This window comes from Podarcis bocagei (assembly GCF_964188305.1).
Source record: "Podarcis bocagei genome assembly, chromosome: 12".
NCBI classification, from domain to species: Eukaryota; Metazoa; Chordata; class Lepidosauria; order Squamata; family Lacertidae; genus Podarcis; species Podarcis bocagei.
In genome coordinates, this window is record NC_138137.1 from 50,005,033 (window position 1) to 50,020,160 (window position 15,128).

Sequence of the window (15,128 nt, forward strand, 5' to 3'; positions counted from 1 at the left end):
AACATCACCAACATTCACTCTAATGGACCCATCTCTACTAATTCATTTCTTTCTTTCTTTTTTACTTGATGGTGCTATCACAGCTTAGGTGCCACTACAGGGAAAAGAAACAAGGACTCTTAACTTCTTGGTGTCAAAAGATGAAAGGGAAAGCAAGTCCTTTGTATGAAGCTGATTGCTATAAAGCTTATAGCTGCTCTGTTTAATCTCAGGAGGAGCATGGCACGGAAAGGAATCAATCTAAGGTTGTGTTCCATCACGCTGTGAAGAAACACGTGTAGCATCCTGCAAGAGGACCTGCTGTTGCTGAAATAAGCAAGGCTTCTGATGGACAGTGTATCTGTCATACAATTTTTAATGGAGCGACCATTTCAATCAGGATGCTATTTGGATAATGAGGAATAAATTGCATAAAGAGGCTTGCGGGGATGGTTTGAGGAGTGGGGAGTTAGACTGGAGGTTCATTACTGTCTTATGTGACATGCAGGCACAGATTATTTATTTGTTTAATTTGTGAGTCACTTCCCACAAGGCATCTTAAAGCTATTTACAATGTGACATGTAAAACAGTTGCGTATATAAAAACCGATGAAGATCACATGTAAAAGGGATTAGAAACAACCACAACTATAGATATATTAATGGCTTAAAACAGGCATAGGCAAACTTGGCCCTCCAGATGTTTTGAGACTGCAATTCCCATCATCCCTGACCACTGGTCCTGTTAGCTAGGGATGATGGGAGTTGTAGTCCCAAAACATCTGGAGGGCCTATGCCTGGTTTAAAACAACAACAACATGTATATAAAATCAGCTCAGATTTAGGACAGATACCAACTGGAAATAAATAATTTAGAAGACTTGTTGAAAGAGGAACATATTTCGCAGGTGACAAAATGTCGTTTTGAAATGCAACGGGAGGGAGTTCAAAAGGGCAGGTCCTACCGAACTAAAGGCCCGATTCCAACATTGTGCAGAATGGTTTTGCTGCTGGGTGCCTTATCCTGCAGAATGCAGTAAATGGTGAAGTATGTAGCGGGTGTGGCAATCTTTTAGTTGCAAGCTGCATAGGAGTTTGTACAATCTAGCCCGGTAGGTTCAAGTACAACCCAACGAACTTTCATATCATCCAACCTTAAGCCAAAACACAATGAATCTCCATGGTGTTAACTTGGCAAACCTCAGGCATGAACTGTTGTCAAACTCAACAGGCATTAAACAAAGAAGCCAGCTGAGGAGTTCTGTCCTATCAAATTTGGAACCTCATGACCCAGCTCACCAACTTCTGTGCATCCACCTGCTTTCCTCTTTGTAAGGTCACATCTTTTTCTGCTAACGACTTTGCTACCAGTTAATGTCCCTCTGCTATAAAACCTCCCTTGTCAGTGACCACATTCACCTGGCCTTTCAAAACTGACCTTCACTTCACCACCCTTGCCCTTTGGCTGCACTCTGCTCACTCAAAAGTGATCTATGCTGCGGCTATTTTTAAGCATTAAACGTTTTCAACTAAAGTGTTTTGGAACACACAAGGAAGATATGGCCCAATTCATAAGTCGCTGAGACTGTGTGATAGTTTCTGGAAAAGGGTGTGCACGTTGTCTCAGTTAATGTATGGAAGCTACAATCCTATTGGGGATAATGTGATCTCCCTCATCTCTTCTCTCTGTCCAGCTGCTGACACTGGTCTGAGTATGGACAACATAATTAGTATGTTTCCATACTGAGGCAACATGGGAACTGGCCACTGGGAAGCCATAGTGGCAACGCATGACAATCGGCTAAATCTCAGACCCAATGCAAAGGTTGGATTAATGATGATACACAGCATCACCATTAACAATTGGCACAATGGGCATGTAATGCCTTAAAGGAAAATATTATGAAAATGATTTATAGGTGGTACATGACCCCAGTCAAGCTTGCAAAAATTTACCACTTGTCTGATAACAAATGTTGGAAATGTAAAGAAACTGAAGGTACTTTTTTCACCTTTGGTGGACATGCCCAAAGATTAAGGCTTTCTGGGAAATGATATATAATGAAATGAAAAAGGTACTTAAATGTACTTTCCCTAAGAAACCAGAAGCCTTTCTCCTGGGAATTGTCGGCCAATTGGTGCTAAAGAAAGATAGAACTTTTTTATGTACGCTACAACGGCAGCAAGAATACTCATCGCAAAGTATTGGAAGACAGAAGATTTACCCACTCTGGAAGAATGGCAGATGAAGGTGATGGACTATATGGTTTTGGCTGAGATGACTGGCAGAATCTGAGACCAGGGGAAAGAGATGGCGGAAGAAGATTGGAAGAAATTTAAAATTTACCTTAAGAAATACTGTAAAATTAATGAGTGCTAAAATGTTATGTCTATAAAAAGTAAGTGGATTACAGCCGTAAAGATTAAGTAGAAGGAAAGAAAAGGCAATAATTAGACAATTAGATAAAATTAAGGGGGAGGGTTTGCTGAATTAAATTTAGGAATTGGAATGCAGAAAGGGGAGGTATGGGGAGGTTGGCGAAATAAGTTTTAAGAAAAAAAGGATATGAAACTATACATGTTTGTTTTTGTGTTTGTATGTTTGTATTGTGTATTGTCTGTGTTTATATAAATTGTGAAAAACCAATAAAAATTTTATAAAAAAAACAAAAAAACAACAACAATTGGCACAATGTTTAGCAGGACTCTCAAAACAGGCCTGCTACAGAAATTCTGGATTATGAGACTAACTTTATAAAAGCTGCACAAACTTGTCCAGGGTACCTGTGAATTGCTGCAGTGATCTCTATGTACCGAGGAGATTTGTAAATAGCTCCCCATGATGACAGCAACAAGTGTTAAGTCTATAATAAAGACAAAATCCCCAGGAAGGACCCTCTTAAAGCATTTTTACATTGAGGATTTTTAGGAGTGCTTATTCCACTCATCCAGCACCCATAAGCCCCACCGGGTTGCACTGATCTCTGCCAGTCCACATTGGAAAAAAGGGCTAACAGTAAAGGTATAGCTAGGTTGAATTCCTGAGTTGCTTGCCCTGCTGGCAGCGAAAACAACTACTAAAAGCATGGGCTTGTTAGAAACGGGAGATTTTTGACCCACAAAGGATGTTATGTTAAGACAGGGCAAGTTCAAGTAACACAGCACACTTCTGGGTTCTAAATGTAGGGCACCAATTCATTTTTCAGCTTTGCATCCTTTGGAGGGGTTCAACTGAGTTAGTTAGGATCAGGAAGAAATTTTATTTGGGTCAACTTATCACTGAGTTCCCCTGCCCCCAAAACAAATTGCTAGATAGTTCAGACAGGTCCCCCCTTCCCCCCGTGGAAGTCTTTATTTTCTCAAATCACCTGGCATTAATTGTGTGTAGCAGGTGCCTAGGTACATTTCACATTGTTGTTCACACACTGCTTATGGCACAGTATGTAAAATGCATTATTTAGGTGGAAAAAAGGCAAAGGACCCCTGACAGTTAAGTCCAGTTGCAGACAAGCCTGGGGTTGCGGCGCTCATCTCGCTTTACAGGCCAAGGGAGCCAGCGTTTGTCCGCAGACAGTTTTTCTGGGTCATGTGGCCAGCATGACTAAGCTGCTTCTGGTGAAACCAGAGCAGCACGCGGAAACGCCGTTTACCTTCCCACGGGAGCGGTACTGTGATGGGATGATGAGCTGCTTGTGCGTAAAATTCTAGTCCCTCAGAGTTTGGTCAAGTCCGCAAACCTCTGTCTGTGACGGAGCGCCTTAAACATGGCTCCGTCAGTCACTGGCAGATTCCGACAGTGGTTGCTTTCGGAATCGCTTCCAACATAAAAGCTCCTTAATGGAAACACGTCTTCTGGACTCACGGCGTGACAGTTTCCGGCGAGGAGTGGGTGTCCCTATGGGAGGTCCAGAAACCTCCCCACTGTTCTCGCTGGAAGTGTCTCTGAGCCATCCCTCCTGCTCACTTTCCCTCAGAGACCCTCCTCTCCCCCTGCTGGTTCCCTCTTCACAGCTGCCGAGTCTCTCCCAACCTCCGTGAGCCCTTCCACCACCTGTCCTTCCGATGGCAGTTCCCTGACATCCACCTCCCCTCCAGGGCCCCCTTCACCCCCTCCCATTCCCTCTCCTCTGGGCGGTGAGGAGGTAAAACCCCGGAAAGAATCTCCTTCATCTTCAGATGTCTCGAACATTTCCCTCCACCGGTTGCAGTTCCTGGCCTCTGAGTCCTCCTCCTCCTCCTCGGAATCTGTTCCTCCTTCCAACTCCGATTCTGTGAACCCCTCCAACTCCTCTTCCTCGTCGGTGGTGCCAAAGTATTCCCTCCGGAACCTCGCTACAGGCTGAGGTTTCCGTGGGAACCTTTGATGGAATGTTTCTATTAAGACCTCGTCATTGACATCCTCTGCCATGACCCAGGTGTTTTCTGACTCCGGTTCCCCTTCCCACCTTACCAAATACTCCACTTGATCACCCTTCCACCTGGAGTCGATGATCTCCGCCACATGGCTGCTGTGTTCCCTTTCTTCCATTGCTGGTCCCCGTGTGAACCTCCCTTCTCGGTCCCCCTTATACGGTGACAGTAACGACCTGTGGAATACTGGGTGCAGTTTTATGTGGTTCGGTAACCGGAGTCTGAAAGCCACTGGGTTGACCTGTTGCAGGACCTCAAATGGGCCAAATCTTTTGGGTCTTAACTTCTTACAGCCCCCTTTGAATGGTAACCCTTGGGTTGACAGCCACACCTGATCCCCTACCCTAATGGTTTCACCTTCTCTTCGGTTTTTGTCTGCCTGCCTCTTATACTCCTCCTTGGCCCTTTCTAAGTTGAGTTGGAGCTGACGATGGATCGCTTCCATTTCTTCTACAAACTGTTCGGCAGCCGGGACGCTCCATCTCTCCCCCCCTCCCCCGGGGAAAGCCCTGGGATGACACCCGTAATTAGCCAAAAAGGGGCTCATCCCTGTGGACACATTCTCCGCATTGTTGTAGGCAAATTCCGCCAATGCCAGCTTCTCTACCCAATCATTCTCTCTATCATTGACATAACACCTCAGGTATTGCTGGAGGATGCCATTTGCTCTTTCCGCCTGCCCGTTGGTTTCAGGGTGCCGGGCAGTCGAAAAATTGATCTCGACGTGCAGTAGGCTCATGAGCTTCCTCCAGAACCTGGACGTAAATTGTTTCCCTCTGTCTGACACCACCCTCAAGGGGGCGCCATGCAACCTAAAAATGTGTTCTACAAACAATTTAGCTGTCTCTTCCGCCGTGACTGCATGCGAGCAGGCTATAAAGTGGCACATCTTGGTTAATAGGTCTACTACAACCATGATGGCAGTTTTCCCTTTGGACTTCGGCAAATCAGTCATAAAATCTATCGACACTGCCTCCTGTGGTTGTTCTGGTGTGGGTAGCGGTTCTAATAACCCCGCCGGCGCCCGCCTCTCTCCTTTGGCTCGCTGGCATTGGTCACACCCTCTTACATACTCCCGTACATCTTCCCTGACCTTGGGCCACCAGAATTCCCTGGTGACCAACCACATGGTTTTGTGTTGCCCAAAATGCCCCGCTGTGAGGCTGTTGTGCAACTGCTTGAGTACTCTTCCCCTCAATTCTCCTTCAGGTATATACAGTGCCCCCTTGTAATACAATGCCCCGTTTCTCTCCTCAAAACCCCCGGGCGTCTCCCCCTCCCTCCTGAGACCTCTGAGTTTGTCCTGGGCGTATTCATCATTCTCCGTTCCCTCTACCAGTTCTCTTTGCCCCACCAATGCCGCCCCACACACCCAGCGGTCCTCTGGGATGACATGTCTCTCTTCGGGTGCTCCCTCCCCCTCCAAATATTCAGGTTTGCGTGAGAGAGCATCCGCCCTAATGTTCTCTGGGCCTGGCACGTAACAAATTTCAAAGTTGAATTTGGAGAACTCCTGGGCCCATCTCACTTGCCGTTGGTTGAGTACTCGTGCCGTTCTCCAATACTCTAGGTTCTTGTGGTCAGTGCACACTTGCACCTTATGTTGCGCGCCAATTAGTAGGTGCCTCCATCTTCGGAACGCCTCGTGAATGGCGAGTAGTTCTCGGTCATACACCGTGTAGTTCCTCTCGGATTTGTTCAGCTTTCGCGAGAAAAAGGCACACGGTCTCCACTCCAACTTCTCTTTCCCTGGCTGCAGAAGCACCGCCCCTATCGCTCTGTCTGATGCGTCCGTTTCTACTCGCATCGGTTTTTGTAAAACCACATGCAGGAGCTGTTCTTCAGAAGCGAACACCCTTTTCAGTTCCTCGAATGCTCGCTCCGCCTCCTCCGTCCAAACGAATTTCTTCTTACTGCTGAGATAGTCCGTAATTGGAGCCGTCAGATGGGCAAAGTTTCTGATGAACTTCCGATAGAAGTTTCCAAACCCTAGGAATCTCTGCACATCCTTCTTCATTCTCGGTGTTTTCCATTCCAGCACCGCTTGGACCTTGCCTGGGTCCATGGCCAATCCCTTGTCTGACAGGCGGTACCCCTGGAATTCCACCTCCTTGGTATGAAACTGACACTTCTCCAGTTTCACCCACAGTTGGTTTGCTTGCAGTTTGCCCAACACTTCTCTGACGTCTCTCACATGCTGCTCCTCATTCTCTGAATACACCAACACGTCATCTAAGAAGGCCACACAATTCTTGTAAAGCAACGGTCCCAGAATGTGGTTCATAAACGATTGAAAACACGCTGAGCCTGCTTGTAGACCGAAGGGCATAACGAGATATTCAAATGCCCCCAATGGGGTGAACATGGTGGTTTTCCATTCATCCCCCTTCCTTATTCGTATCAGGTTGTACGCCCCCCTCAGGTCCAGCTTTGTAAAAATCTTTCCCTTCCGCACCCTTGTCAAAATGTCATCGATTCTGGGCATAGGGAAGGCCACTGGTTCTGACACTGCATTTAAGGCCCGGAAGTCCACGACCAGCCTCGGCTTGTCCGTGTTTTTTTTTATCCACAAAAGACACTGGGCTGCCCCCCACCGCCCTGGACTCTCTGATGAAACCTCTCTTCAGATTTTTGTCAATGAACTCCCTTAGTTCCAACATCTCCCTGTCTGACATGGCGTACAGCTTGCCTACTGGGAGCTGTGCCCCAGGGAGTAAATTGATTTGACAGTCAAAGGGTCTATGCGGGGGTAGTTTGTCAGCTTCCCTTTCACTGAAGACGTTGCACAGATCTGCGTATTGTCGTGGCACCTTCCCTCTCTCCGTTACTTTGGTCCCTGCTAGCGTGGCTTGGGCCCCTGCAGAAGCTTTCCCCTCTTTGCAGTGTTCTAGACAGTGTGCTGACCCAAAGGAAACCACTCTCTGATGCCAGCCCACTAGCGGATCATGTAACGCTAGCCAGCTCATCCCCAAAATAATGGGAGCTCCTCCCAAGGTGGCCACATTAAACGCTATCAGTTCGGTGTGTCTTGCCACCTTCATAATCATTGGGACGGTCTGTAGGCTAACTTCTCCTCCCAACAGCTCCCTCCCATCGATCGTGGTCACCTGTAAAGGGTTGCTCAAAGGGATAGTCTGTATCTGGTGTTCAGCTGCAAACTCCTTGCTCATGAAATTACAGGAGCTGCCTGAGTCCAAAAGCGCCTTTATCTTTAGAGGGTGTCCATTTGGCAGCTCTAGCGACACCTCTATCACTAGGGCTGGTTTAGGAGGTTCCGGCTTGGGCACTTTCACTGCTCTTTGGCCTGGCTGCTGTGCCCCGATGGTGGCAGCCAGGCGTTGGCTTTTACTTGCTCCGGTACTTCTTCCTCTCTCCCCCCAACAGCTCCCGCCATCCCTTGCCATTCCTTTCTTTGGGGGCAGACTCTGGCAAAGTGACCTGGCTGTTGGCAGAGATAACATTTCCTGGCGCCTTTCCCCTCCTTCTTTCCCCCTTCACTGGGCTTTGAAACTGTGTGTGTGCGCGCGCGCTGTTCCGATTTCCATCGGCTCTGCCGGCGGGAAAGTTGGCTCTGGAATCTCTGGAATGCGGAACTCCTTCCAACGTTCCCCCTTCCCTTCCCGCCTCTCCAAAGCTCTCGCCTCCTGGCGCGCTCCTATGGTCAGCGCGGATTTGGTCAGCTGGTCCATAGACTCAGCCCTGGGGCCCCGGGAAAGTTCATCTTTCACAGCCGAAGCCCTTCTTCAAACAGCATTTGTATGGGTTCCGCCGATAGGTCCCACCCCAATCTGTGGATCAACATGGTGAACTCAGTCCAGTACTCACGGACAGATCGGCTCCCCTGTTTGCAAGCCATTAACTGTCTGCACACCACTCCCAGCTCAATATCGCTGGAAAACATCAGATCCATGGCTCGAAAAAACTTCATCGTGTCCTTTAGGACGTCATTATTCGCTGCCATCAGGGGCCTAACCCAGTCTTTCGCCCCCTTTTCGAGATGCCCAATCACGAATGCCACCCGCGATTCCTCGTCGGGGAAGTCATCAAACTGCAGATTGAGGGCATATTGCATCTCTGTCCGAAAGGCATGATAGTCCTTGGGCTCCCCCCCAAACTTCTGCACCAATCCTGGTACCTTTCTGGTGAGTGGGGTGGTCTTCCCCTTCCCTGCATCTTGAGCCCTCCTCTCCTCGAGCCTCGCCGTCTGCAGCGCTAGCTGGACCTCCAACACCCGGTACCTTTCTTCCAGGCTTGGACCCGCTCCAGCTCCTGCTTCTCCGGTGGCGGCTGGGTTGCTCATGATGCCTTCTGTTGCACAAGCTGCTTTCAATGACTGTCGGAATGCTGTGATGGGATGATGAGCTGCTTGTGCGTAAAATTCTAGTCCCTCAGAGTTTGGTCAAGTCCGCAAACCTCTGTCTGTGACGGAGCGCCTTAAACATGGCTCCGTCAGTCACTGGCAGATTCCGACAGTGGTTGCTTTCGGAATCGCTTCCAACATAAAAGCTCCTTAACGGAAACACGTCTTCTGGACTCACGGCGTGACAGTTTCCGGCGAGGAGTGGGTGTCCCTATGGGAGGTCCAGAAACCTCCCCACTGTTCTCGCTGGAAGTGTCTCTGAGCCATCCCTCCTGCTCACTTTCCCTCAGAGACCCTCCTCTCCCCCTGCTGGTTCCCTCTTCAGCTGCCGAGTCTCTCCCAACCTCCGTGAGCCCTTCCACCACCTGTCCTTCCGATGGCAGTTCCCTGACAGGTACCTATTTATCTATTTGCACTTTTGGCATGCTTTCGAACTACTAGGTTGGCAGGAGCAGGGACCGAGCAATGGGAGCTCACTCTGTCGCGGGGATTTGAACCACTGACCTTCTGATCGGCAAGTCCTAGGCTCTGTGGTTTAACCCACAGTGCCACCCGCGTCCTCATAATTTAGGTTAGGGGTTCCCAACTAGCTAAGTACTGTGGACCTCCTGTTTTGCAAAAGCCAAGCCATGCACCCCTTACTTTTGAAAATGTTGACTATGGTAGTTTTTGTTATGTGAATGGTGCCACAGATCCCCTGGGTGGGGGAACCACAGATCTAAGTCAATCTGTGGGAAAGTAATGTATGGATGGCTCTGCCATGCTTGATAGGGTAGAGAAAAAGAAGGGAAAAGTTGAACTTGACAATCCTTTTGGTACCCTCCGGGTTTACAATTCTGTGAACCTGTCAACTGAGAGTTCCAATGCTTTCTGCATCAGTCATACAAACATTCCCCTCCCATGGGGGGAAGAAAAGTATGCTGCTTGTTGATAAAGATGTCACAGGCTGTATCCAAGAACTGCCCGAAACAGCAGTACATTGGTCTGCTGCGCTGTTGGGAGCTTTGCCCAGGTACAGCTTGAAGTGTTGCAAACAGCAGCTTAACCAGAAACTACCTCCAAATCTCTGAATCTCTCCCACCCAACACATAGGCTAATGCAGTTCTGTCTCAACTCCTATTAAAAGATGAATGGCACAACCAACTTGCTAAAGCTAAACTGGCCTGCGCCTGGTCAGTTCCAGCTTGGGAAACTGTTCGGGAGTCCCACAAGCAATGCGTTGAGTTTCATGACAGAAGGAAGATCTACATTTGCTAAATAAACAAAGCATGTCAACAAGTATTATTTGCTAACTAGAAGACACAGAGAACTGAATTCCGGCCTACATATAAAGTCTGTATTTCATCATGGAGCGACATCCCCAATGAAAAACAAGCTGTCTGTGTGCCACTTTAATTTGGGCTCCCTTTTTCTTTTTCTTTTTTTTGAAATCCTGAAAGTATTTGTGCATTCTATAAAAGCTCTTAAGTATTATGCAGAGTAAGCCATAAATAATTCATGGCCTGCCCACGCCTCTGAGCATCATTTGAGAAGCCTCCGTGGCTTTATCAGTCGAGTGCAATAAATTCACAATGCATGCTGTCAGTCTGAGGGCACTTACATAAAGAAATGGAAAATAAATAACCTCATTTATTGTGGAATAACTGATGGGACTCACCTACCCACCCACCACACCCACCGGTGAGGACACACTCCATATTTGTCAAATAAACCTGTCCCTGACCCCAGTGACCCACTAATTAAGAATCAAACCTGCTTTTAATTGTATAGCCTCATAGTGACATTATATGAAGAAAGAAGTTGCCTTATACTAGGTCAGACTAGGATAAAGTCTAGGCTAAAGTTGTCTACCATGACCTTCATTCAGTGTTCTATGTCAGATAGTTCTTGCACTAGCAGATGGGTGAGTTATAATGTTGAACAGCAGAGGAATCCAGTGCAACAATCCGTTGCACAACAGAGCTACCAGGAACCGACTAATGCATTCTCTTGAGCATGACTGTTCCGCTGGTGCAAAATTTTTCGCCAGCAGAACGAGTATACTGCTAAGTAACTTCAACTTAGTGCTGCACTGGATACAATCCCATTTGACTGGCTTGTCACTCTAAGATCCCAGGCAAAGGGTCTTTCCTAACAAGTGCTATTAGATACACTTCAAACTAGAGATGACAGGAATTGAACTTGGGGCTTTGTGCATGCAAAGATGTGCTCTAGTGCTGAGCTATAGCACCTCCCATCCTGGGTTCAGGTTCTTGGTCACACAATATAATGTGTAATATCATGTTGGGAACTGATTAACAGCAAGAGAAGAAGAGGCTTCTGGTCCATTAAGCTCCACATTAATCTGCAAAAGAGCCCCCAGGGTCTTCTTCATAATTTCATTAGTAAGCAATGCACTAAAAAGACAGAGAGAGCTTGTTTAATGCCTGGGATGTTATCTTTGGACATAGATGCCCAGATTAAAATTATTGCTCATCCTCATCAAACCGCCATCTCACAGCTTAGCCTATGTCACAACAGCTCTTGTGAATGGACTATCCCAAAGGCTCTTGGGATTGGGCAGAAAAGCAATCTGCATAAATAAAAAAAGCAATTACTTGCAGCTCATTACTGAACTGCTGTAGTCAGTTTGTTTGTTTGTTTGTTACTGTAAGTCTTCTAGGGGTTGATCATGTGGAAGAGAGTTAAGCCACATCCTTAAAGCCTAGTGATATGACTAGACGTAGAATAATCTTGCCAGGGGGTGGCTGGGTGGGGAGCACGGAGAACACTAAAACTGTAATAGTTTGCTTTCCCTTTTTATTTCTAGGGGCTTTGGAAGGGAGGTAGGAAGGGCAAATGAAACATCTGTATAAATAATTTTCTTTGTTGCATTTTATCCCAGTCTTCCTCCAAGGCTGGATCTAGACGTGTCAAAGAAGCGATTCAGTTAAATGCGTTGTAAACTCATTCAGGGAAATCCGGTAGGGAAATCCAGGCCTCCACAGCGCCATTTGGTGTCACAGTGTTATATTGCATACACAATGCATATAAAACACTTTTTCTTTACCAATCTAGCTGAGCCCCAAGTCACTCGTCTTTTGCCATTTGTACCTTTGCCATTGAGATAATAACCACCAGATGCCCCAGCACTTCTTGGTCTTCTGACACTTGGTGGATGGTGACCCATGAAGGGGTCTTTGCAAGCTTTAATGCTCTGGTTTTGTAAAGTTTCAAACATCTTCTCAGGGGATTTTTTGATATAACCTCTGCCAAGGACCATTTCAAATCCTTTGAAACGATGCCATTTCAAATTGTTTGCTTGCATTTGCAAATAAAATGGTTTTAATTCATGCACAAATGCACATATTTTTTTCTGCACAGTCTCCAACATTGTTTTCTGCTACGTTAGGCTACCACATAACTGTTTCTCTGGAGAGCCTGCAAGTTGAATCCAAGAGACTGGAAAAGGCTGTTAGCAAGGAGCTGAAGCCTGCTGGAGACAGGGCAGCGTACCAGCTTATGTCTGGTGCACCATATTGTATTCCCACCTCATCTGCTGTCTTGCTGATGACCTTAAAGATTCATCACTCTGTTTTTGTTGTTTACCCAGCTGTAAAATGAGTGCAATAATAAAACTTGCCTGTCCCACAGGAGTGATGCAATAACTAATTAAGGCTGCAAAATTGTTCCGGTGACCTCTGATGAAAAGGATGGCATTTTAATATTTTTCTGCAAGACGCCCATCCCTGTAATACAGCCCTCATAAATGGGAAAGAATGCTGTGCTATGCCACAGAGACCCTCTGAGCTTTTGTGCCAAAAGTAACTGAAGTCAGAATTTGACACGTCATAATATAAAGCAGCAACAGTGAAAGGCCAAGCCATTCAGTTCAAAAACCTGCTTGACATTTATATAATGGCTTTCCCAGTGACAGTTCGCTATAGATCTTTTTCAGTGCTTGACCAACCTTTGGTCTTTTCAACCTGAACGAAAACTCAGTCAATGAATCCCATTCTGCTAAACCCGCCATACACCCGACTCCATTCTCTCCAGCCAGACACAAGAGCCATAGCCATGTGTAACTTTCCCCACCATTTCTTAATCAAAGGAACCCACATCAGAATGCAGTGAAATGAAGAGAAAGGACAGGTGGGATTTGAGGACCTATTCCTGTAGGCTGTATTGCTTTCTCTTTAAATTGTCTGCCCTCACCCCAGCTGCTTTTCTCTTTGCAGAGAGAGAGAGAAGGTTCAGGTGCCTGTCTCATTTCCATCACCACTGCTTTGTGGCTCAGATTTCCGCACTGAAAGACCGAGTGGTTTATATATTTCTTTCCAAAAAAATTTATTAGTTTCCCACAAATTTTTTAAACACACAAACAAATAAACAAGCAAACATAAATCCTAATCTTGTTAAAACTAAACTTATTAACATTGTTAAGCGACTTCCTTGTATCCCCCTGGTTGAATTTCAGTGTATATCATTTTAACGGTTTTCCAAAACCTATATTCTCATAAAATTAACTTAGTCACTTAACATCTTTCTTGCTTTCCCATTTGGCATTTCAACATGTTAGCACATTACATATTTAAATCCTAAGCCTATCTGATATTTGCAAGCTTTTCCAATTAGTCAACTGAGTGGTTTATAGCTGCTCTTCCTGGAGTGCCAACAAAGCACATGTGGACAGAGCTTCTGCCTCACAAGTAGGACTCAGGAATGGGAGGCCTGATGATGCCAATCTGGGTATCTGCCAGGAGGCACGACTGCCCCTGTTCACAGGGGTGATGGGACGGTCTGGAGTTGTGGGTGGGGGGTCAGCCAAGTTACGGTACGTCAGGTCCCCTGAATCTGCAGCCTCCCAAGCAAAGCATCTTCCCAATCTAACAGTCTCAGGTTGGTTCTCCATGTCTGCTAATTCCCCTCAAACAGTAGATTCCACTGAAACTTTAGAAAAGCAAGAAGAGCTCTCTCTGAGTGTTAACTAGATGATAATTAACTGTTGTTTCCTGCTAAGAAGTCACAGAAATGGAGGCTTTGCTGAGTGATATCAACTCGGACTCCATGTGCCTTTTGAATATACAGAAATGCATGAGAATCACTCGAGAACCTTTGCATCTTGTATAATCCTTCTCTGTATGAAACCAGTGCGTGAAAAGCGGGAGTATTTTTTTCAACTTATGGAAGAAATCCATTAAAATAAAAATAGAAAAAACAAAAACAAACTATTGTTGTTTCCTGCTAGCTAACATGTGAGTGAGGTGACAAAGGTATTTGTTTGCAAATCTCCATTTTGAAGAAGGGAGAAGCCTTTGTGTCTTTTGTCTCAAGACTGCCTAGAGTGAAGATGTAAATGAAGCTCCCAAAGAAAACAGCTCCAGGTGAAATGGATGCTGTTAGAGAGAGACCTTTGCTTATAGGTCTATTTGGATTATTTCATATTTTAGGAGATGCCGAGCCTGTGCTAGACAGCACAATGGATATTTTTGATGTAAAGTTGATGTTCTGAAGAAAGTTGTGCAAGTAAATCTTTGAATAATATTTTTATGGGTCTGGTAAATTTCTTCTAAAAGGAGTCAGTTTTTATTCTTCAAAAACTGTGCAATATTAATATCTGAAATAATAAATAGCGAGAGGGGGCATAGCTCAGTGACAGACCATGTGCATTCCATGCAGAAGTTCCCAGGTCCTGTTCCTGCCATCTTCAGTTGAAAAGTCATGGGAACAGCATCTTCAGATCTTGGAGAGCAGTTGCCAGTTCCTAGAGGAACTAAATCCACCCGCTAAACCGGGAAGAAGAGCAGCAAATATTGCAACATTGCACACAGCGCAATATCAGTGTAGCGGCAACTGCCTCCTTCCCAGGCATCTCAAGGTCCCTTACCTTTTTTAAAAAAAACCTTCTCTCATCTTGCTATCATCTTCCTACGTGTTTCCGGTAAGTTTTCTTTTTTAAAAAAAAAATAAAAATCCTGCGAGAATTACAAATAGCTCCCGTTTTCTATGGCATGACAATAATATATCCCCCTCTCCCTGCTCTGATCTGCCAGCTATTCAGATGAGTCACTTTGTGAAACCTTGCTCAGATAGCAGGGAAGTGAAACAAAAGGGGTGGTGGGAAAGGTATTTGAAACAGAAGTGGTGCAAGAGGTAACAGAAGTTATTTTCATATATGGTTATAAGACTCACCACTTATCCATTTAGCCTCTGGGTCATGAATTTTGAAGTCTTCGCTGAACAGATCTTCCACTGTAATCTTCTTCTTTTGAGACTGGCTATTATCTTCGACTGTAAAACATCCAGAAGGGGGGAAAGAAGAAAAATGCCCATCCATTACTGCTAATTTGCAATTTTATCTGCACATTCAGCAAATGAGACCAGTTATCTCTTTTCATTT

The 15,128-nt window shown here is 45.8% G+C and overlaps 1 protein-coding gene across 6 annotated transcripts in view; it reads right to left on the reverse strand.

Moving 5' to 3' along the window:
- Window positions 1-15,128, reverse strand: part of DPP6 (dipeptidyl peptidase like 6) — a 527,660-nt gene that overhangs the window by 141,676 nt on the left and 370,856 nt on the right. For all 6 annotated transcript variants that reach the window (XM_081163567.1, XM_081163565.1, XM_081163563.1 and 3 more), the window contains exon 3: window positions 14,921-15,019. In XM_081163567.1, coding sequence (XP_081019693.1) covers window positions 14,921-15,019 — 99 coding nt within the window. The remainder of the gene's footprint in view (window positions 1-14,920; window positions 15,020-15,128) is intronic.